Source organism: Nicotiana attenuata, unplaced genomic scaffold (genome assembly GCF_001879085.1).
Source record: "Nicotiana attenuata strain UT unplaced genomic scaffold, NIATTr2, whole genome shotgun sequence".
Classification (NCBI taxonomy): Eukaryota; Viridiplantae; Streptophyta; class Magnoliopsida; order Solanales; family Solanaceae; genus Nicotiana; species Nicotiana attenuata.
Genome location: NW_017671350.1, coordinates 43,683 through 57,419, shown reverse-complemented (window position 1 = coordinate 57,419; position 13,737 = coordinate 43,683). Strand labels below are relative to the sequence as shown.

The following is a 13,737-nucleotide window of genomic DNA, read 5'->3' as shown; positions in this document are numbered from 1 at the left end:
GGGGGGGGGGGGGGGGGGGGGGATTTTAGTGACTCATAATAGCTTTGTTTTCATCTGGTCAACTTTACCTAGAGACTTAGTAAAGACCGCATGTTTAAGACTATGGACCTTTTTCCTATCCATCAAAGTCTTGCATAAATGTTTAAAATTAAAATTAGAACTTTCAAGGATTTGAATACACAAATCTAAAAGGAGAAGACCAATGTAAACCAATCAAACTAAAATTGTTAATCATCTTTTGGTCGAGAAAGATACACATATGAAGCAAGCAAGCAGAAACTTTATAAAATAGATACTCTACCATGATGTGGAGCAAACGCAATTGAGATAATATCACCGTGACGTAGTCTGGCTTCAGGACTACTTTTGTTCAACTTTTCCCAATTGAGATACGTCCCATTTGTGCTGCAGAGAACCAAAATAAGTCAGTAAACTCCTGTGTCAAGTTGCATCAAAAAAGTTCCACAATGATGTTCAACCTTGAATCTTTCAGAAAGACTGCAGTGCAACTGTTGGCAGAATGCTCCGCGTCTTCGCTGACAACCTTTTTCCTGTAAATCTTGCAATGTTGAGCACTAACAGCTGGAGACAATATCTGGAAACGGGTATCATCTACCAACCGACCAATGCAGTGTTCTTCAGATGTAAGAAGCATGTTCATTCCCTATTTTAAGGACAAACGTCAATATATAAAACTGTTTGCGAGAAATGCTTCAATAATGTAAAACATGATATGCTGCATCATATAAAAGTGACAAAATGGCCTTTTCTTATTTAGTAAACTGCCACTTCATTGATTGCTAAATCTCAATCTGCAATCAGACTAAATGGGGCAGAACCAGCAAGAGGATACACAAATAGAAGGTATATCCTCGTATATTCACTCTACCACTTGTGGTGGTAAAGAAACCAAATGCTAAAATCTCCATTTCAAATTGAAATTTTCAATTCCAGTACATCTGCTGATGCATCTCAAGCTACCTTATTTTATGTGACAGTTCCAATTCCAAACCCTCATCTAACGCAAGCTTGCAAGGATTCATCCAAGACTAAGCTTGCATAATTCATTTCTGCTGGAATACTCAAGTATCACATCCAGATATTATACCGCGATGCTCCAGACTAAATCTTCAGTTTTGGGGTCTAGGCTTTAAAGACATCTCCTCTGGAAGTTAGGATGTAATAGCTTGTTCATGTCCTACCCCTCAAGATGTCTACTCAGAATATTTTGCATGCAATTATTAATGGTCACAGCACCTATTTTTCTAGAGCATTAAACCATTTTGAGGCCTCACGCCATTCTTAATAGAGCTATCAGGTCCCAAATTATGAGCTCTACCAATTAATAGAGACACTCAATAGCTAACAAATTAAACATGGAGTGGGAATTTAGCATTTTGGTCCACCTACAACTTACCTCCAGAATACTCATTTTTCCTAACTTTATAAACTCCGCCAATGTGAGCCTCATCCCGTAGCACGAAAAAAAAAATCAAACTTTATGTGATGGAGTTCAAATAATTGAAAGAAAAATCAGCCCCATCATTTTCTACATGACATACAAATGTCAGAAAAGGACCAAAAAGAGAACTCCTAAGAAAAAGGAGCCAATTGAAAATTGTGGAAGTACTGAAGAAGAATAGAGACCTGAAGACGCTTGCGGGCCTTATCCGAGATGGCAGTTAAGACGCCCCAAACGTCAGGATCAGAGTACTGCAAAGGCTGAAACGCAATTTTCGAAGCCACCGATAGTATAAAATCTTCAGGACTCAGCGGATTTCTCTGCAACGGAGAATTATCGGTGCCATTGGCATCGGTAATTTTGTAGTTGTTATTGCCATTACAATTGCTACGGGGAAGGGAAGAACATGATTCGGAGAGAACCGGGGACTGGTCTTTACTAGGGTTTGAGTTCGGTTTAGAAAGCAGTGGAGTTGTAGGATTATCGTCTTCCTTCGCCATTCATGCACTGATTCCGTGAACTCTCAGTGTCAGTGTGTGAAAAAAAAAGGCGGGGATTTTGAGAACCCTAATTTATTGAACCGGGTTTTGTTGATCGTCTAGCTTGCTGGGGAAGCTGAGCGAGCTTTTTGTTTGATTTCTTCTTTAGGCCCCCAAACTTTGGGTCTTTTGATTATTTTGTACTTCTTCCGTTCTTTCTTCGGCAGCATTTTATATGGCACCATAAAATACTTCTTAAAGTTTAAAAAATGTGTGATTTTTGAGCTTTGACATGTGGTTCTATTTTACAAAGTATTTAGGACTTGATGTTTGAATTCATGCAAAATATTTAATAAGTTAGCTTGAATCGCGTTATTCTTTTTCTTTTTTTTTTTGAGACGGAAAGGGTGTTTGGCTAAGCTTATAAGCTGATCAAATTGTCTTATAAGCACCTTTTGGCTTATCTATGCGTTTGGTAAACATCCAAAGTGCTTATAAAGCCAAGTGCTTATAAGTTAAAATCAATCCCAAGTCATAAGTTGGTCACCCCCAATTTATGGCATTTCAGCTTATAGCATTTTTAGTTTTAGTTTGACCAAGACTTTTACTAGTTTTTCCTTAATAAAAAATTTTAACTCACAAAATATTTTTTCCAAAATACATTTTCTAACTTTCTCTTCATACTATATTTGTTGTTCATCGTTTTCGTTACAAAGAAATTTTTTATTTATAATCTTTTGTAAAGTTTTAACGGTATAGTCATTTTAACAAAAGAATAGTGTTTACCTTGAAAATGGTAATAACAATTAGATTTGATTTTGTGGTTCTAAAAATACGTGATCTATTTTTATACTAGTTGTTAGGCAAAAGATACTAAGCGAAGGATTAGAAATTAAGATGATAGCTTGTAGATGGCTTAATAATCAAACCGAAATGGTTGGGAATCGAGGCCTCGAGCTTGCGTATACGGGGCCTCGAGGTCAAGTTGGATGCCCGGTTAAGGTAGTCGAGGAAGGACTAACAGTTATGAGAGCAGCGATGGCGGCTCTCTATGATCAATAATGAGCAATAAATGAAGAACAATTAATAGAACACAATGAATATAAGCAATAAATGTAAATAATGAAACCAAGAGAAAGTGTTCAAGCTAGAGAGCAGAGAATGTTCTTGTATTGAATGTAGTGTGTTGTATCCTGAGTATCAGATGCCTCCTACAAAATAACAAGGATCCCCTTTATATATGGAGGGAAATCCCAACATAGTACATGAGTAATTATTACAAAGAAAAGTAGCTGGCACAGCTACTTACTAGTCTGGTAAAGACTAGTGTTTCCTTTGCAGGTTTTGTCAGCTTTGATCATATGCCTTGGGAACTTCCCGCTAGTGTGTCGTAGCCGTTGGTTTGCACTGCCTCGAGGTTGATCATCACGAACCCTCGGGGGCGAACTCCGAGCTAGACTTCGAGCCTCCCGGGGGTGGTCTTTTTTTAGGCGCCCTAGTGATCGTAAAATCGAGCTCTATGATTTTTACCATATATAGATAGTCCCCGCGTTTCTTAGAATAAAATGATAAGAATCGATTTTAACACCGATCCCCTCGAGCCTCTTGCGATGAAGTCATGCTTATGACGTCAGCTTTTCCGATAATTGAGACGTCCCATCGATACGTCTTTCCGAGGAACATTTGATGTAGCGCTAGTTTACTTTCTCAAGGCGATAATATCGTTGCCGATTCGTTTCCCAACAGGCATTGATTGCGCATGTCGATCCGTTTTTCCAAGACATTGATTGTGCCGTCGGCACGTTTCCCAGATCATTGATTGCGCTGTTTGTTACGCTTCCTCCTTTATATAAATGGAAGCTTTCTTGAATCAAAACTTCATTCAGTCATTCTTCAATAATCTTCGGCTCCTTACTTCTCTTCATCTTCATCCAATTTTATTTCCCATGTTAAAGCCTGTGGCCGCAAGGTCATACGACAGTGTTCTTGACAGTTGTGTTATGGCTCTTTCTCAAAGCTTTCCCCTACTGAGTGGGATCGCACTGGTTTGTTGTTGTTGTTACTGTTGTCGTCGTTGGCTCGAGACGATGAGGTGAGGGGGCATTGGATTTTTTCCTACTTAAGAAGATATTCGAACTTTACACTGCTGCTCCGGAGGATGTTCGAACTTTACACAGCTGCTCACCTCCCTACTTCGGCTGGGTGTGGCGCTTCACCCCTTTTGATTTTCGTAGAGTGAAGCGACGCTACCGGCTACTAACCTGCACGGCACAACGTTCCAAGAAGTGGACTCAAAGTAGCCCTGCCGGCAAGGCCTGCAAAGAGCTTTTGCTCTTTGGCGAGCCACGGCCCCCTCTTCATCTTTTTCTGCTTCTTCATTGTTTTCTGCTTCTTCATCTTTTTCTGCTTCGGAGGAGATTTTCGAAGACGTTGTTTGGTAGGTCGAGAAGAGGGCCCGAAGAAATGATTCTCGAAGGCATTGCTCTCGAGGATGTACCCCCGAGAGTAGATTAGACTTTTAGCTGTTACTTTTACTTCTTTGTTTCTGTATAAGTACCCTTCGTGGGCTTTTGTAGTCATGTGTAAGGTCCCTTCATGGGCTTTTTGTAATCATCGTTTATTAATGCAAAGAAGTTTCTTTAATTTGTCTCTGATTTATGCTGGATTTTCCTTTATTTGTATTTGTGAAGTATCTGAGTGCATGCTCTACCGATTGGTCCGAATATCGGGCCCGGGTGTAGGTATTTCCCCGGTTCCTGATTGGTTAATACGATATCTTGTTGAGCCCTTTATCATTCCTCGGGCTGAGCCCGGGTTGAATCGATACAAGCTTAGGTCGCCGGGACTCTGTACTTGAATCGTGCGAGAGTGAGGCTTCGAGTTTTAAAATTTTTAGCCTTTTAGGCCCCGTTGATAGTCCTCGGGGGAGATTTTGCTTGGCCATATGAGAATAAAGATAGCCTTGAGACTTTCACAGACAGTCCCCGAGTGAGGGTTTGTTCGAGCTCGGACAGCCTTGATTCGAATGCGAAAATAGCCCAGGGGCTTCAATAGTGATCCTCGGATGAAAACTGGCCTGGGCTCGGGTAGCTCGAGGGCCAAAGAATCGGATGAATGACCCGCGTTTGCAAATAGCAGAAATTCTCGAGGTAGGGTACCACCTCGAGGTCAGGCTTATATGAGTAGCTTCTCGGAGCGTATCTTTCGTGTTGATAGAGGTCCTCAAGATTGGGCACCATCTCGAGGCCTGTAATGATGTTATTGGCTCTTTAGAGCCTATCTTCTTTTTGATGGAGATCCTCGAGATCGGGTACCATCTCGAGGCTCAGTTGATCTCCGTGGCCTTTTGATACCCAAAACATCGTACGACAGCGTGGATCGTATGGCATGGTTATGGGACGACCGAGGTGATCCTGCCGGTACATCTTCCCAAAGAGATAATGGCCTAGTCAGTATTTTTTGATTTGGTCTTTGAGCCAGCCGGACAATCGCCGCTTGCTCTATATATATGTTTGTCTTCCCTCCCTTGAAGATTCCGCTATTCGGAGTAGCTATCCTCCTTCATAGAGCTCTTCTTCCCTGTGCTAGGTCTTTCACCATTTTATTTTCTCTCAAATTCCCGCTCCAAATCTCTGATTTTACCACAGTTATGGCTGCTACAACGGGGTCCGTTCGGCAAGGGGAAGGAAGTTTTGCCTCTGGTTCCCGCCTGGTTGATGGTGCGCCGCCAGCGTCTGGAGAGCCAACCTCAGGATATTTTGTTTCGAGGAGGGACCCTTTGTCGGAAAAACCTCCCAATGTTCAGGGTCATTGGGAGTATGCATCGAAGTTTATTTCTTTAATAGGAGAGGGGCACCTTAAGTCAGTGAGGAAAGATTGTGGATGGGGGGAAAAGGTAGTACTGCAGGTACCTTCCCCTGAAGAGAGCATCATGGATCATGCCGAGGGGTTTTTGAACGTATAAACGTACCCCTTTACGCTGGGCCCCCTTGATAGGGTTGTTCTCAACTTCTGTCGAAAGTATCGGGCTACCTTGACACAGGTTCATCCGTCATTTTGGAGGATAGTATTGATGATGAGATTTTTTGCGGAGAGAGCAGAGCTTGAGTTTACCCTTAGTTATCTCATCAGGTTATACCGGCCTTTTCATCATCGAGGCATGTTAACCCTACGATGCCGATCCACCAGGCCCTTTGTTGTCGATGATGAAGAAGATGGAGATCGGGGATGGATGAGCCGATTCGTCCAAGTACGAACTATAGACGTTATCCCTGCGGAGTTTCCGCCATTTCTCAAGGAATGGAATTTTACACGTAAGTGTTACACTTCGTGCTTTCGTTGTTTTGCTTATGGTGGAGGTAGGCTCCGTAAATGCGCCTTTCTTTTCTTTTCTGCAGCAATTCTATGGATGCCTTATGAGGTCCTTGACCTGACGGATTGGGCTTGGCAGTTGGCGACCCACTCGACTTATGATGATCGTAAGTGGCGAGACTTGTCCAAGGGTAGATGGGAGGCAAAACACCACGGTACGTGCTATGTGTTTTGCTCCTTTTTTGAAAGGTACTTTCTTTTTATGTGTACTAACTCCATCATCGTAGGCATTGGGGAGTTCTTTGAGGTGAGGTCATGCCCTCTCGGAGAGGGAGAAGGATCGTCATACTTTTGGGCCGAGGCATAGTAATAATAAGCGAAAAGGGCCTTCGCAGGGCGACAATGCTTATAGCAGGATGAATCCAGCCCGGAGGCTCAGAGAGGATGCATCAGCTGAGCCTGCAGCGCCCGAGATTCTGGCCTTGGAAAAACAGTCCCTCCTCCGCTCCCATCTTCTTTTCCCGTCGGAGGTACCTCAAGGAACGAGGGTTCTCTGCTGCCGACTTCTTCTCCCGTCGAAGGTACTTCGAGGGATGCTCGAGGCCAGGGGCCGCGTATATTGAGCGACCGTGTCCCAATCGGGAGCGGTTTTACTAAGGTTGATGGAGCCAGACTAGTAGATGTGCGCTCGACTTTTGAGGAAGCTCAGCGGCTCTACTCTTTGGTGAATTTTGGCCGATCGTATCGGTTTTTTAGCTTTTGCAGCCTTTTCTCTCTTATCGAGTTTCTCCTTCGTAGGCTTTTAACAAGCTCAAGTCTGAGCTGCTTCATCGTGAGGCCATGTTGCAAAAAGCCGTGGACGGGGAGAAATCCCTCTGGCTTCTTTTTTTATGAGAGAGAAGACGAGTTGGCACACTTGCGATATGAGGCGAGTCGAAGTCTGGACTACGAAAGCTACCTCGAGGAGCAGGTAATTTTGTTCCAAGGGAGTGCGTGTTTCTTCTTATATCTTCTGAGGCTAATGTTTCATTTTCTTTATTTGCAAAAAACGACGGAGGACCTGGAATGCCTTTGGAGCGAATTTGGCCAAGCCAAATGTGAGCGCGATGAGCTAAAGGCTCGGGTGAACGCCCAGGTTGCGGCTAAGAAGGATGTTTTGGCTAAAGCTTCCGCCCTCGAAGTGCAACTCCGCAACGTTCGTGAGAACAACTCGGTCCGAATGGACATGATTACAAAGCTCGAGTCTAAGCTTCTGAAGATGAAGGCTGAAGTTGCGAATGCTCGGGCTGAATACAAAACGGTCCAAACTAAGGCTGATAAGAAAGTGGCCGCCTATTTGAAGGACGCTCAAGCTGAGCTGACAGGGGCTCTTGACCGTGAGAGCAGAAGCAAGGAGTATTCTCGGTGCAGATCTCGAAGGGAAACCCTTGAGGAGATCCATGCTAGGGGCTTTGAGCTCTCGGAAGAGATAAAGCAGGCAAAGGCAGACGAATATGGCGCTAAGTTCCTTCTATCCGATGCCGAAGTTAGCGAGAAAGAGGTCGGCGGACCATAGTCCCCGAGGGGGACGTAGGCTTAGGCTTTTTTGCTTTCAGTCTTGTGTATGGTGTTCCTGGAAGATCTTGTAGGTGGCGCTTTATGTAATTACAGAAGGAAAACTTTTTGGTTCCATTCTTCTTTGCATGTGCACGTCTTTATTTGCTTTGATTTTCGACGCCCTGTCAATGATTGGCCGGGAAAATTGGGTCTTGGGGTAAAGAACCCTTAGGCTTTCAATATGGCTCCGCGACTCGTCGGGTTGGCCTGTAGACTCTTAGGCATTCGCCTTTAGGCATTTTTGACCGTGTTTGATCTTTGAGTTTTTGGATTTTAGCATGGCCCTTAGGCTCTTACGCACTAGGTTAGTGCGACCTTTTAGCGTAAGCCGGTGATTAAGCTCTTATGCTTTTGCTCTTAGGAATATTTAGTTTAACTGTTTCGGATTCAGTATTCGAGTCGGTTTTCAACTCGAGCTTATTGACCCTTCAGTTTTGAATTTAAGGCTGTCCCTCAGGCTCTTACGCGTTAGGTCGGTACGACCACTAGTATGGGCTGGCGGCAGTGCTCTTACGCATTGCGTCGGTAAGACCCTTTATATGGGCTGGCGACAATGGCTCCCACGCATTATGGTCGGTACGACCTCTAATATAAGCTGGCGACGATGGCTCTTACGCATTAGAGTCGGTACGACCTCTAATATAGGCTGGCGACAATGGCTCTTACGCATTAGGTACGACCTCTAATATAAGCTGGCGACGATGGCTCTTACGCATTAGGGTCAGTACGACCCTTTATATGGGTTGGCAACAATGGATCTTACGCATTAGGGTCGGTACGACCTCTAATATAGGCTTTATTCTTCCCTCGTTAAGGACTTTTTAAAATTTTGTTTGCCTGACTCTTCGACGGTTCGATAAAAACCTCGATTGTGAGTCGTTATGTGGCGATGAACGAGCACTTCGGGAGGTTTTGCTCGGTGGCTGAGTGTTTCGAAGCCTATAGTTTGGAGCTGGCATGGTTGAAGCTCTTTTACCTCTGTCGAGGGTAGCCTTTTTTAACTGGTTCTTTTCGAAGTACTTTCAAAGTAATTGAAGGCTTGTGATTTTATAGCGACGGTCGGGCGTCCCCGAGCCGCGTTAGTTTGGCTGGTACAGCCTTGTGACCGTAGTCATTGTGTTTGGCCGGAGCCTTTCAGTCCCCGAGTGAAGTAGTTTTCGGCGCCTATATCGAGGGTATGCCTTTTTAGGGGTCTTACAAGTTTGATATATAGACTTAACTTTAAGATCGGGTTTATGCCTTTTGTAAGGTCTTATAAATGTGAACATGCCTTACTTGAGGTCTTACAGTTTTGGTTACTTGGTACAAGTATGGTTCATGCCTTGCTTGAGGTCTTACAGTTTTGTTACTTGGTACAAGTATAGTTCATGCCTTACTTGAGGTCTTACAGATATTGTTGGTGCCTTATATAGAACTTACGAGACCGAGGTTGCCCACATGGGGTCTTATGGCCTCGAGTTTTGATAAGTCGATGGGATGGCAATTGGCGACAATCCCCGAGACATTGAAAGTTTTCTTGGCTCTGGAGCCATTTTTGTAACCTTAATGTCGCCTCATTGAGGGCTTACAGGTTCGAAGCTTCCGACCTGGAGGTCATACGACTTCGAGTTTTTGACGCTAGTCCCCGAGTGTTCGGGACGTTTTTGGTTTCTAGAGTCGTTTTTGTAAACTTGAAGGCTTCTTGACGCCAGTCCCCGAGTGTTAGGTATGTTTTAGGCCCTGGAGCCGTTTTTGTAAACTTGATATTGCCTCGTTGAGGGCTTACGAGTTCTAAGCTTTTGACCCGGAGGTCATATGGCTTTGAGTTTTGATGCCAGTCCCCCAGTGTTCGGGACATTTTTGGCTCTGGAGCCATTTTTGTAAGAAATAGCGAACCTCTTTGAATCGCGAAATGCTTTGATGGAGGGGAAAGTATTCTTTGAGTACTTGGTACAAGTATACACGTCTTCACTGTCAAGGGCTCGGTTATTCTGTACGGGCACGGTTCGTTCAACCGTTTGGCCCGGTACATCATTTTCCTATCGAGACCCTATCTAGCACATCTTGGCTTCTCCGAGGAAGTGACCTTCCGGGGGGTTGCCCCCAGTATTCGAGGTTGATTTGAAGAGAAGCCTTGAATGGTTGTTGAGTCTTCCTTAGGTGGCATATAGATGTTGCCTCGCTAAAAACCTTGCCGGTAAAACCCTTCTTGGGATAAAAACCAGGTCGAAGGAAAAGAGTGCAACGTATGCTTTTTGAACCCAAGGCCTTCAAGTTGGAAAGCGCTTTGGCTGTTTCGATCGGATACCTGCACACAAGTTAGTGTGAAATGTAACTAAAAAAGGGGGAGATGATTATACCTTATTGCCGATGGCGCCTTGAGCCTCGATGTGCTTCGAACATTTATTTTCAGGACACGACATGGCCCTTTGCTAGTTTAGTCGGGTGTAGCCGAGAATATAGCTTGTTATTGCTATTTTACTGTTTGCTTATCCTTTGGTTCCTTCGATGTTGGAGGCGTAGGTGCCGGTGCTACATCGTGCACCGTGAACATTTCCCTCGCTGCATGTTGTTCCCCATATACGGTTTTTATGCCGTCTTTTGTCGGGAACTTCATCATTTGTTGAAGGGTTGATGGTATTACTCTCATGCAGTGTATCCACGGCCTACCGAGCAAGGCTTTGTATCTCATGTCTCCTTCGATGACATGGAATTTGGCATCTTGGGTAGTGCCGGCCACGTTGACCGGGAGGGTGATTTCCCCTTTCGTTGTTTCGATCGCCATGTTGAACCCGTTGAGGACTCGAGAGGCGGGCACGATTTGGTCGAGCAGTCCGAGCTGCTCCACCAACCTCGACTTGATGATGTTGGCCGAGCTACCTGGATCCACAAGCACACGCTTAATTTGAAATGTATTTACAAGAAAAGAAATTACCAATGCGTCGTTATGGGGCTGAGATAGAGCCTCGATGTCTTTGTCGCTAAACGTGAAGGCGTCCTCGGGTATGTAACCTCGAGTTCGCTTTTCCCTAGTGATGGAAATTTATGTTCTCCTGACCATGGGTTCTTGTGGAGCATCGATACCTCCGAATATCATGTGGATGACATGTTATGGCTCGCATGTTTCATTCTTCTTGGTCGCCTATCTTTCCCGGAACTGATTTTTGGCTCGGTCGCTAAGGAATTCTCGGAGGTGACCTTTGCTGAGTAGTCGGGCTACTTCTTCCCGGAGTTGTCGGCAATCCTCGATCCTGTGATCATGTGTGTTGTGGAATTCACAGACTAAGTTATGGTTCCTTTGCGAAGGATCTGATTGTACATGCCTTGGCCACCCGGTGTCTCTGATTTTACTGATGGCGAATACGATGTGTGAAGTGTCGACGTTGGAGTTGTATTCCGACAGGCGGGGTGCCTCCGTCGGCTCTGTGTGCCTATCGAATCCAGCTCTGCTAACAAGTCCCCGAGGGTTCTGACCTCGATCCAGCCTTCGATCGTTGCGGGGTATGTTGCGCCTCGGGGCGTTTCTTCTATCTTCAGTGTATGGTTGGTATCTTTCTTTGTTTGGCTTTGACTCCTTTGTCGGAAGCCTGTTAGGATATACCGAGCCCGAGGAGGCTCCTAGTTGGTCGTCTTTGATTCTGATCTTTGATTTGTACCGATTGTGGACATCTGACCAGGTCACGGTGGGATATTCGACTAAGTTCTCCTTCAGCTGTTTCGAAGCTACCGAGCTTTGCTGCCCAGTCGTCGGAGACTGGCGGTAGTTCCATTTGTTCCATTTGAAAGCGAGATACGAACTTTCGCAGCATCTCGTTCTCCCTTTGCTTGATTTTGAAAACGTCGGACTTCCTTGTAGCTACCTTGATGGCACCAACATGTGCCTTTATGAAGGAATCTGCTAGCATGGAAAATGAGTCTATCGAGTTCGGGGCTAGGTTGTGATACCACATCATTGCCCCTTTTGAAAGCATCTCTCCGAACTTTTTTAGTAGGACGGATTCGATCTCGTCGTCCTTTAGGTCGTTGCCCTTCACTGCACAAGTGTAAGCAGTGACGTGCTCGTTGGGGTCTGAGGTTCCGTTGTACTTTGGAAGGTCGGGCATTCTTAACTTCTTTGGAATGGGTTTTGGGGCCGTTTCATGTGGGAACGGCTTTTGTACAAACTTCTTCGAATCTACACCCTTTAGGATCGGGGGTGCGCCCGGGATTTGATCGACCCTAGAATTGTAGGTCTCCACCTTCTTGTCGTTGGCTTCTATCTTCTTCTCGCCCGACTCGATCCTCTTTGTGAGGTCCTCGAGCATCTTTATGATAGCAGGATCAGCTTCCGACCCGTTGTTGCTTGATCTTTCTGGTACCTGCTCGGTTCGGGGTGCCGATTCCGGTGCAACCGTGCTGGGAGTTTTCTGGCGGCTTTGCAGCTGAGCAATCGCCAGTTGTTGTGCTTGTAACATCTCGAAGATGACGTAAAGGCTAACCCCTTGTTCTTCCTGAGCCGGTTTTTTTTGAGCTTCTTGTTGATCTCCTTGGTATATGCTCATGTTGGTGTGGGAGCTTATTTCGACGTGTTGAGCGTCGCGCGAAACCGCGTCCACGGGAAATGGTTCTTGCGCATCCTCAGGGTTTCGTGGTGGTACACCAACACCTGGAACAACTACACCATTTTCTCCATGGTCCTCAAGATTGTTGTTTTCGTGTGCGTTTACTGAGTTAGACATTTTGACCTGAAATCAAAAAGATCTTGGACAAGAAAAAGTGTGAAAGATAACTTGCATTATGTAGTAAACCAGCAAGAAAACAATCACTATTATTTTTAGCCCCACGGTGGGCGCCAAACTGTTTACCTTGAAAATGGTAATAACAATTAGATTTGATTTTGTGGTTCTAAAAATACGTGATCTATTTTTATGCTAGTTGTTAGGCAATAGATGCTAAGCGAAGGATTAAAAATTAAGATGATAGCTTGTAGATGGCTTAATAATCAAACCGAAATGGCTGGGAATCGAGGCCTCGAGCTTGCGTATACGGGTCCTCGAGGTCGAGTTGGATGCCCGGTTAAGGGAGTCGAGGAAGGACTAACAGTTATGAGAGCAGCGATGGCGGCTCTCTATGATCAATAATGAGCAATAAATGAAGAACAATTAATAGAACACAATGAATATAAGCAATAAATATAAATAATGAAACCAAGAGAAAGTGTTCAAGCTGGAGAGCAGAGAATGTTCTTGTATTGAATGTAGTGTGTTGTATCCTGAGTATCAGATGCCTCCTACAAAATGACAAGGATCCCCTTTATATATGGAGGGAAATCCCATCATAGTACACGAGTAATTATTACAAAGAAAAGTAGCTGGCACAGCTACTTACTGGTCTGGTACAGACTAGTGTTTCCTTTGCAGGTTTTGTCAGCTTTGATCATATGCCTTGGAAACTTCCCGCTAGTGCGTCGTAGCGTTGGTTTGCACTGCCTCGAGGTCGATCATTACGAACCCTCGGGGGCGAACTCCGGGCTAAACTTCGAGCCTCCCAGGGGTGGTCTTTTTTGAGGCGCCCTAGTAATCATAAAATCAAGCCTTCTGATTTTTACCGTATACAAATAGCTTATCAACACTTTCTATCAAACACATCGACTGTTATTTTCAGTTTCAGCACATCTATCCAAACACGTAAATACTTATTTAAAAAATCAATATCAGCACTTAAAAATATTTTTCACGGCTCAAAATCCTTGAAATCCATTCGGCACTTAACTTCCAAATGTTCTTTATTCGAGCCCTTGTGGCTTGTGTTACGAGTCCGCAATGCGTTCTCAAAACTCAGGATGGTGGTTGGTGGCTTATTTTCATCTAAACCATTATTCTGCTCCTTGCCTGTTAATAAATAATATTTTCCATTTGATAATCACGTTAA

General features: G+C 44.5%; 1 protein-coding gene across 2 annotated transcripts in view; it reads right to left on the bottom strand.

Moving 5' to 3' along the window:
* LOC109207739 overlaps nucleotides 1–2,140 on the bottom strand; it is a 9,025-nt gene extending 6,885 nt beyond the window's left edge. For both annotated transcript variants that reach the window (XM_019370721.1, XM_019370722.1), the window contains exons 1-3: nucleotides 1,648–2,140; nucleotides 480–664; nucleotides 302–405 (exon numbers count right to left, since the gene is read on the bottom strand). In XM_019370721.1, coding sequence (XP_019226266.1) covers nucleotides 302–405; nucleotides 480–664; nucleotides 1,648–1,962 — 604 coding nt within the window. In that variant the 5' untranslated portion in view covers nucleotides 1,963–2,140. The remainder of the gene's footprint in view (nucleotides 1–301; nucleotides 406–479; nucleotides 665–1,647) is intronic.
* Between the last annotated feature and the right edge of the window lie 11,597 nt (nucleotides 2,141–13,737).